This window comes from Microplitis mediator, chromosome 1, assembly GCF_029852145.1.
Source record: "Microplitis mediator isolate UGA2020A chromosome 1, iyMicMedi2.1, whole genome shotgun sequence".
NCBI lineage: Eukaryota > Metazoa > Arthropoda > Insecta > Hymenoptera > Braconidae > Microplitis > Microplitis mediator.
In genome coordinates, this window is record NC_079969.1 from 8,154,393 (window position 1) to 8,165,087 (window position 10,695).

At 30.5% G+C, this 10,695-nt stretch overlaps 1 protein-coding gene across 1 annotated transcript; it reads right to left on the reverse strand.

The window, feature by feature from the left end:
• Positions 1–2,026: 2,026 nt before the first annotated feature.
• On the reverse strand, positions 2,027–5,568 carry LOC130668584 (uncharacterized). The gene is made up of 3 exons (XM_057470936.1): positions 5,326–5,568; positions 4,754–5,252; positions 2,027–4,673 (listed from the first exon to the last, which is right to left on the reverse strand). Exons 1-3 carry the CDS (start codon positions 5,437–5,439, stop codon positions 3,316–3,318), a joined length of 1,971 nt encoding a protein of 656 aa, XP_057326919.1. The 5' UTR covers positions 5,440–5,568; the 3' UTR covers positions 2,027–3,315.
• Positions 5,569–10,695: the final 5,127 nt, after the last annotated feature.

The window sequence follows — 10,695 nt, forward strand, 5'->3', positions numbered from 1 at the left end:
TGTTAATGTTTTGCTGCGAGAATGGCAACTGATCATAGCACCGGTAATTATTCGCCCGGGTAAAAAAAGCCACGTCATATATAGGTCATTTTTAATCGAAAATCGAAAAGCTTGCATGTGATTATTTTTCTAGAAAATCATTCGCCAGGAAGTGTCGGAAAAATGCACAATAGCCGTTTCTAATTCGTACCCTTTCTCTGTCAGTTATTCAATTTCATTACCAGAGCAACCGCAAAAAGTAAACACTATAAATCAATATTTACTATTCTAATCCTTAATTTAACAAATTAAAGTCTCTATCTCTGGAAATGAACAAGACTTTCAGGAAGGGTTTGAATTAAGTAAATTTCATCAAGAAAAAAAATTAGTTTTGTAAATATCTTTATTCAAGCAAACAGTTATCAATGTTATAAACACTCACAAATATCATAAATTATTACTTTTAGAATAAACGAAGCCAAAGATTCAAAAATACTCACTGTCAGAAGAGGTCAAAATTTAATTTGAGTACTAATTCGGTAATATGACCTAAATTTTTCTAACCAGAAAATTATTTAATCATTCAATGTCTATAAATATATTGTCAACAGAAGTACATATCTATAAGAATATCATAAATGAGATGCATATGAGTTATCAGATTATTTTATCGGTGACGGTCATTCCAAGAATGCATTTCAATCGCGAACGCACACGGAAAAAACGAATCTCGAAAAAATTATATTATTTGATATATTTTGTTGAGAAATACTAGTGCACATCATCAAATGCATTACTTTAATGATTTGTTGCTAAATGTAGAATAAAAATCACAAAATGCTAATTGTTACGATATGATTACCTGAAAAATTGCTATATGATTATACTTTTATTACTAATTCATTCTCAGTAATTATCTATAGAACAGCATTTTTCATAAAAAAAAAAATTAAATTATTACGTCACGTTGAGTAATACATTTCATTATACGATTCCTGCAAAAAAAAAATCGGTCTATCGGTTGACCCTGCGGGCCAGCCCCAAAACTTCCCGTTGTTTTCAAACTCCTTGAGTTTGAAAGAACCGTTGTGAATATATTTTCGAGCTCCTCGAGCTCGAAAATACTTTTGTATGCCGTTGTTTTCGAAAAAAATCATTTTTTACAATTTTTTCTCCAACGAAATCCCTCAAACGAATTGACCGATTGAGATGGCTGAGGCGGCAATCGACGCGTTTTATTGAATTCTAGAGCTGATTAGAGTTTGGAATCGATCGATCGAGCCATTTCTGAAAAATTAAAAAAAAACTGAAAAAAACAATTTTTTCTTTTTGTAATTCTTCTATATCTTGGTCCATTTGATCGATCGATTTGAAATTTTCAGAAAAGTTAACGGCCAGCAAACTCTTTCGATTGCCATCCCAACCATCTCAATCGGTCAATTCATTAAGAAGATATAAAGAGTTTACATCCATACACACACACACACACACACACACACACACACACACAAATTGACAATTTTCTTAGTGGGAAGTTAAAAAATTATACGAAATTATATATAATCATATGTAATTCATATCTAATTATCTATATTTATTAGGGAAGTGCAAATCGAATTCGAATTTAGTTTATCTGTTCAATTCGAATTTAGAATTGAATAATTCGAATTTCTGAATTACTCGAAAAATGTAATTGTACATAAATCTATATAATCTTTTTTTTTTATGTATAATCAATGATAATCATATATAAATTATATATAATTGTATGTAATTACATACAATCATAGGTAATTATATGTAACTGTATATAGTTAAATACAATTATTTTAATGACGTATCTACAATTACATATAATTATATATATAATCATACCATTTTATAGAAATAAGCTATAAAATAGATGTATTCTAAAAGGCAAAGGGTCCCTTTAATTTCTATTTAATCCCTAAACCCTGTGTAAAATTTGAATATAAGTTATTTTATATAATTATATTGAGTCATTCTTTACATATAATTATGTGTAATTTTTTTTACGCGGCTTCAATGATTTTTATTCTGTACAAATGTTAAAATTTACGTAACACATGCATTAAATGCTAAGAATATGTAAAAATTACAATCTGTTTAGCAATTTCTGAAATTCAGGAGAATAGTATAGTATTAGGTTTGTAATTTTTCCAAAGCAGATCGATAAAATTAAACATGAGTAGAGATAGGGTATCTACCAATATGTATTACAAGTTTAAAGACTTTCGTTCAAAGAAGACACCGGAGCGACAGACTGAGAGGAGGATATGCACGCGAGAAATCAGGGTTCAAATCTCGGTTAAGTCAAGTGATTTTTAAATTATAAAATTGACACTAACATATATACATAACATAGATAATAACAATAATAATAATGAAATGTTAAAAGACTAATATAAACTAAATTTCAATCAATTTAATTCTATTATAGTGAAATTTACTAAACTGTATAATAAATTTCACTAATCATACAGTCAAGTTTAATAATGCAGTTTATAGTTATTGACATGCACTAATGATAGAAATTACTATAAATATAAATAAATAATTACGCAAAACGTTTTCTGAATTTTTGTTTTCATGTGGGGTAAGAGACCCAATACCCGATCAGGAAATTAGTACTCCTGGTTAGAAAAAACGATTCATGAGGATTAAAAACGATTAAACATTTAATCCTCATAAATCGTTTTTAATCCTCATTCGGAACCAGAAATTGCAATATTATTTTACGATTGAAAACGAATCGTGAGAATTAAAAATTTTTAATCCTCATGAATCGTCTTTAATCTTCATTTAATCGTTTTTAATCCTATTTAATCATCGATCGAGGATTCGTGGGAGTTCAAAACGATTAAAACAGTTTTAATCCTCATGAATCGTATTTTCTAATCGGGGACCCAACCACTCATGTATTAACATGTCTGTATTTACTGAATTTTACTAAATATAGATATAAAAATACATGAAGTGATCGAGTATAAAATCCCGGATCGGGTACTAGGTCTTTTACCTAACTGTACGTGTGGAAAAATTGTCGTCTACGGTGAATTTACTTTTTTAATGTTGAATCAAATAATAGGTGGGTGCAATTAATTTATTCATGCGGTGACAAGAATTCCATTCTAATTAATATAATTTTTTGTTATTGTTTTTTAAATTAACGATATAGCAAGAACAGTGTCAAAATAGAGGTATTTAAAATTTTTTAACATCGGTTCCATTTCAAAAACTTTGATTAATCTGTTTAATTGGTAACTTTTGAAATCCACGCAAAAAATTGATAATAACGATACAAGTAATAAATTATTATTCAATTTCTTGAATTTCTATATCGACTTCAGGAGGCTTCCTAATGAGTTGAGTACTTTCCCACCGTCTCAACATTCTTCGATATTCGTGTTGACACTTGTAAACTATTATTTCCAAAATAAAAACAATCAGAGAAGCCATCAAGAGGTAATAAACCAACCAATAAAGTAAAAAGAAGGATTTAGAATTCAATTGATTATACTCTAGTCTCCAAGCTTTTATGGGTGTTTTGTGTTTGTTGAGTTTGTCATACAATACCCGTTTATCCCAATAGTTTATGATACCAGATTCCCGTAATCTTAGAGCGACGTCATCAATTCTATTTTTAAGCGCCCAATTCCGTCGAGTCCAGTACGAATAATACTTATCATAAATAGTTTTTTGGACAACACGCATATTTTCATATCCTCTATTTAAAGCTTCCAATTGATTCTCAACAGTATCAACGCAAACATAACGAGAACTATTGCTAAGATAGTAATCGCAATATTTGTTACTATCTGTCATTTCACGAAACCAATATTCATTGTATTCTTCACTTTTATTTAGCGATGATATATAATTTTCCATATCTTTTGATAAAACTTGAGGATAATAAATGACTTTATATGCATTTTGTACTTGACGGGTATCGTTGAAATTTTCTATATAAGACTTTCCGACCGAATAACACAAAATAGCGGATATTTGGCTCTGTAATTCTGGAATTATTGAATACGTTGCTAAAATGACAACGACGAATATCATACGCGCTGATGCCCTCTCTAATGGTGCCTCAATTCCGAAACCCAATATCAATCTTAAAATATCCAGAAAACCTCGTACATAGTTTCGATAACCGACACTATCTATACTAAACACCGTAATGATAAATGTAGCTGAGAGTACTAGTACTAAAGCAACAATAACTTCATTACTTATGTATATCAAATCACCTAATGAAGCCTTAGTTAAACGCATTGGATAATTTCTCGTAGATAAGATAAAACCTTGTTGATAATATAATCTAATAGTGTCAATATTCTCGTAAGAATCTTCATCTATTTTACGTAAATTTAACGCGATATCGTGTGTACCGTTAATCAATGCTTGCAAACATCCTACGGCTGTATTATTAACTAAATCACCGGCCTCATCAAAATTGATTATCGGTGTGGCATTTATAGCTTCGAATAAACTATCAAAAAATAAATAACTTATATTTGATACATTATCTTTTATGCTTTTCAATGGTTGTGTCTTATTTTTCTGCTGGCTCATAGATGGGTTGCGGATAGGATAGGCCACTGCTTTGACTGGATATCCATCGAGGGATTTCGTCTTATCAAATTGAAGACTGCTACATATTCCTTTATCTGCACAATAAATATGTTAACACCGATATTAATTCCGATGGAATAAGAAAGATAATTATTTATTGTGTTTATTAAATTACCAATAGATAGCGACTGTCTAAACAGTGTCCAGTATTTGTCAGGATTATCGGCATTTCTGACTCTTCTCCAGGGCTCAGGTGCTCGATTGGTGTAAGGATTGTAAGTGTACAAAAATACTTCACTATTATTCTGGCACACATAGAATGAGTTAATCAAATCATCTTCCCAAAGTACTTGGAGCATTTTAGATGAATCTTTGCAATTGTTTTCTGCAGCATCTGATTCAATAATAAAAAAAGAAGAAATTACATTCCAGACAGGTAAATCCTTCAATTTGTTCAAAATTTTCCGAAGTTTTTCTGGTGATTCAGTTGATAAGACGTATGTAGGGTACGCAGGATAAAATGCTTGAACTATTTTTGGATTAAAATTGTCATTAATCATTATAGTGTTGGAACTCAGAGGATCCCATGATTTTTGATTAATTATATCATCCAAATTTTGAGATACAATTGCTGGATTTAATTTGTCAGAAAAACATAATTTCATCAATTCCACCTGTTGGAATATAATTATACTTCTTTAATTTTAATTTATATATTTTTGAAGCAATTAAAAAAAATATAGTTACCACTCGATTCTGCACGACAGAAGTTTGAAGTTGAGATAGTATGCGTTGCGACAATAGATTACCACCACACGTATTGAAAATCAATAACAATAAAATAATTTTTGCAATCCACATAATTGTTAAATTGTGAAAAATAGAGTTTCCGTATTTCTGATTTTATTCAAAAAATAAATATAAAATATCAGTTTATGCCGATAAAATTGAAATCAATATAACTAATAAAGCTTTCGAATGCGTGTTTATGCTTTGGTGCGACAATTGCAACTGATCATTACACACGTAAGTATCTACCTTGGTGGAAAAAAAGCCACGTCATATATTAGTTAATATCCAATATACATCGAGAAGTTTGCATGTGATCATTTTTCTAGAATATCATTCGCTAGGAATTAATCCTCGGGAGACTCACAATATACGTGTTCTAATCATATGCAACCCTTTCTATTCCACTGTTATTTGTTGTCATCACCAGAGCAACCATGCAAAGTAAACATTATAAATAAATAATTATTTGCTTCTTATTTTAATTAAAAAAATTTTATGCTGCCTGACACATTATGATACTTAAATTTTCTAATGAAAAATATTTTTCAATTTTTAACTTCCCGCTGAGAAAATCGACGATTTTCAAAAAATTCAGGAACTTCTCAATCAGATAATCTGTTCGAAAGATATGGTCGACGAAAGAAATAGTAGAAAACGGTTTTTTGCAGATATCGTCGAAAGGACTGAACGAATCATTCACAAAATTTTATCAGCTCTAGACCTCAATAAAATCGTCGACGAAAGAATGGAAAAAAATCGTTTTTTTTTTTTTTCGTTTTTCGTGAATATTTCAGAAACTATCAAATCGATCAATTCCGAAATCTAATCAGCTCTAGAACTCGATGAAAGCATTCGATTGCTGCCAAGAACGTCCCAATCAGATAATCTGTTCGAGAGATATCGTTGACGGAATAATAAATGTTAAATCAATATCTGCTTTTTCCATTGAATAACATCATAATTACTGAACAAAATTACTCAAAACTAATATCTTCTTCTTTATATAACTCATTGCAAGTGACTGCCTAAAAATCGTCATGTTCGCTCGTATCACGATATACTTACACGATATAGATACAACGTATCACGTAAATTCTTATTTTTGAGCTAATTATTGAACATAATTGTGAACAAATATAAAAAACCCTCATTCATTAATTATTTTAGATTCTAAATTTTTAAACTTTAACATAAAACGTAACCCTTTTGAGCTCGAGAAGCTCTTAAAAAAGGGAAGCAAAGGTATTTTCGAGCTCTTAGAGCTCGAAAACAGCGGGAAGTTTGGGGGCTGGCCTGCAGGGCCAGTCGATGCCCAGATTTTTTTACTAGAAATTATTCAGCATCAGTCTTAGATATCTTACATAATTATAATGAATCTTTCCAGTTTTTAGTTTTAAAACCTTATAATATTTGGGTTGTTTAATAGTCTAGCCAAGAAGTGAGTTTTCTGCGAAAAATCGTTATAAACCACTCTTTAAAATATGGCGATTGGTGCATTGGATTCAGAATTTATTTCTGAGAAATGGGTATTTTTTAATTTATTCACCATTAAAAATTTCATTTGTTATAAACAAAAAACGAAGAGACAAAAAGGGAGTCTCCGTTTTGTAGCTATAGCTTCAGAAATATTAAAGATATCTGAAATTTGAAAAAAAGATCTTAAAAGAGGAGAAAATTATAGTAAAATAAGTCTCGACTCCCGGAGTTGTAGCTCCATTATTTATAATTTTAATTTAACGTTGAAAGTTGGGCTCTACGCGGCCGTTTTGGTGCCTAGGCGTCGCCGCCAAGCAAAGTATCCAACACAAATAGTATATTACACACCTAGGGAAGTAAAGTAAGAAATGTCTCAGATCACATGTAATTGTTGGCCGAGGCGAAGCCGAGTATTGCTCGTACGACCCGTACAATACAAATAGTATTGTAATCATTATTTACAATTCTCAATATAATTAGGGAAAAATTTCTTTTTTATTTGAATTTTCAATGTTTATTTAATAAACAATTTGTTATAAACAAATTTCCATTTTCATTACATTTTTTTTCCATAGCTTTAAAAAATTACAAATACAGCCACGTGCATAAAAGTTGTAAAAAAAAATTTTCTCTATTTTTTATTGAATTTTAAAATACTTTACCCCATCAAAGTTGAAGCGGTCAACTATTTTATCAACTTATAAATTGTCATAACTTCTAAACTATTGATGATACGGTCTTTGACATTCAAGACGATCTTTTAGACAATTTATCGATTTATATAATAAATTTTTTACATGCTCGATATCTATTATGGTTCAATTTTTATAAACATTTGTTTATAAAAAAATGCATTAATTGAATTTTTAAATAATTATATCTTTTAAACTAATGAAGTTACGGCTTTTATGGTTCATGACAATTTTATAGAGTAATTATTGGACTACCCAAAAATAATTTTTTGATATTTTTAATTCCATTTGTTTATCATTTTTTTCTATTCATTCAAATTATTACACGGTTAAGGGTTCATTTTCTGGATTTCATTGACCTTATATTCCTACCTAACGCCTACAATTTATGTTGTTCTCGCTGTTTTCTTTTAGTTTTGGAATTTTCAATTTATTACTTAACGTTTGTCAAAGCAAAAACTCCAAATTTTTGCCAGTAGTGCAACTTAGAAGGGTCCAGGTATAAAATATAACAAAAGAAATGTAGCTTTGACAGATGGCAAGTATAGATTTCCTGACTAAAAATATCTACATGTAATAATCTGTTGTGTGTATGAGTACAAATGTGACAATAAAATCGAACAATAAGTGAGCAGCTCTGAATTTACTATACTAATGAAGAATACATGGGCCAGGAAGTAATGAACTCAGGGCAGCCATTTGCATCAGGTACCTCAAGTAATTCTTTAGCAAGTCTGACCTAATAGGTCTTACGCAACTATAACAACAGATTTGCTTAAAATATCTTGCATTGGACTCTTCTAAGAGTGATTACCCGGGGAAAACGATTTAGATCTGACCATATATAATTATATCTGATCAGATCTGATTTGTCAGATCTGGCCAGATCTTTAAATTGTCTCTATCTGACGAGATCTGGACAGATCTGATCAGATATAATTATATGTGGCCAGATCTAAACCTTTTTTCCCGGGATCCCTATTAAAAAAACAAAATTAAATTGCAAAAAAAAATAATATAGTTTTCATTCGATCCGAAATGTAATCTAACGTATTAGAAACGTTACTTAGAAGAGTTATACATGAATTTGATTGATGAAAAAATCCCGATGACTGCTGGGCTCGAACCTGCATCCTTCAGATCCAAAGTCTTTGACGCTATCCACTGCGCTGCTCCACGTATGTGATCGCGTGAATGTAAATAATCAGATATGAACAATTTTCATGATTATATCTGAGCAGATATAACAAGATCTGATTATGTTAATTGTTGTATTTAGTTCAGATATAGTTATATCTGGTCAGATCTTACGACATATACGCCGATCTGACTAGATATAATCATGTCTGACAGTCTATCTAGCCTAGATCTAATTATATCTCATTAGATCTGACCGGATATAAACGGTGGTTGGCCAGATATAATAAGATCTGATCATGTGTAATTATTAGTTCTGATCAGATATAAATGATCTGCAAAGATATAATTTTATCTGATCAGATATAATTTTATCTGGTCAGATCAAAATCATTTTCCCCGGGTAACTACTTAATCGGATCTGATCGAATCTGATGCTGTTGACAACTTCGATATAGTTATATCTGGCCAGATATGATAAGACCTTTTCATGTCTAATGTATTTTGCAATCCAGATATAGTTATATCTGTTTAGATCTGGCCAGATATGATAAGACCTTTTCATGTCTAATGCATTTTGCAATTCAGATATAGTTATATCTGTTTAGATCTGGCCAGATATGATAAGACCTTTTCATGACTAATGTATTTTGCAATCCAGATATAGTTATAACTGTTTAGATCTGATCAGATATGACTAGATCTGATCATGTCTGATGAATTTTTTAACTCAGATATAGTTATATCTGTTTAGATCTGATCAGATATGATTAGATCTGATCATGTCTGAGCTATTTTTCAACTCAGATCTAGTTATATCTGTGTAGATCTGATCAGATATGACTAGATCTGTTCATGTCTGATGAATTTTTCAACCCAGATATAGTTATATCTGTTTAGATCTGATCAGATATGACTAGATCTGATTATATCTCAAATCCCATATCTAACCAGATATAAATAGATCTGATCAGATATAATTAGATCTGACCAGATATAATTATATCTGGTCAGATCTAATCCGTTTTTCCCGGGTATGTAGATTTGCCGAAGACTTAAGATTCAGATTTACATAAAACTTCCTTAGTTTAGTTTAGTTTAGTTTATTTATTTACGATCATGTAGCTACTGCTCCTTGTGATTATAAATCAATATACATCCCGACTAGAATTTCTTCCTGATTTGCCTGAAGTACCATAAGGACCTTATCAGGTTAATATAAGGTTTGCCTGATTTGATGAGGATATCCTGGTAAGGACCTGATATGGACGTGGTGAGGATATCCTGGTAAGGTCCTGATAAGGCAATCCCGATAAGGACCTCGTGGGTCTTAAGCGTTACATCCATATCAGGATCCTCGTCAGGATACCCTGATCGGGACCTTATTTGAAATAAGGTTAACCCGATAAGGACCTCGTCAGGCCCTTATGAAAAATTCTAGTCGGGATGTTATTTTGTTATTATTAATGAGAAAAATTACAATAAACTCAATAAAATACAATATAAATTAAAATTTCCCACTTACAGATTTTTCAGACGTTTACTCTTTCATTCTATTACATACAATAGTTTAATCTCTTACGGCTTTACTGATTATCTAGATTCATTAAATACAAATAATATGTTCCTTAAGAATGCTCCGATGGTTAATTATTATGGAGATGCGAAAATTTGAATCAACTTGGCTCTTTCAAGTGAAAATTATATGAATTCTTTAAATCGGCCAATTTGTTCAATAGAGATCCAATAATTTTTTTATTTCATCATTATTTTTTGTAATTCATTTTATCAATCAAAATGACTATACTCAGTTCTGAATGCTTTCAATCATATCTCAAAAATTAAAGAACTAATTACGCTTCATGTTTTCGTTATAAAAATAGGTGGAGTATTTCGTAATAGTTTTCTGTAAGAGAACTTCGAAAATAATTTTGGTTATGACGAAATAAAAATATTAACTTTGATTATTCGGTTTTTAAGTCCGCCTATTTTGCCACGTTGTATTCTATTTAGTCTACAA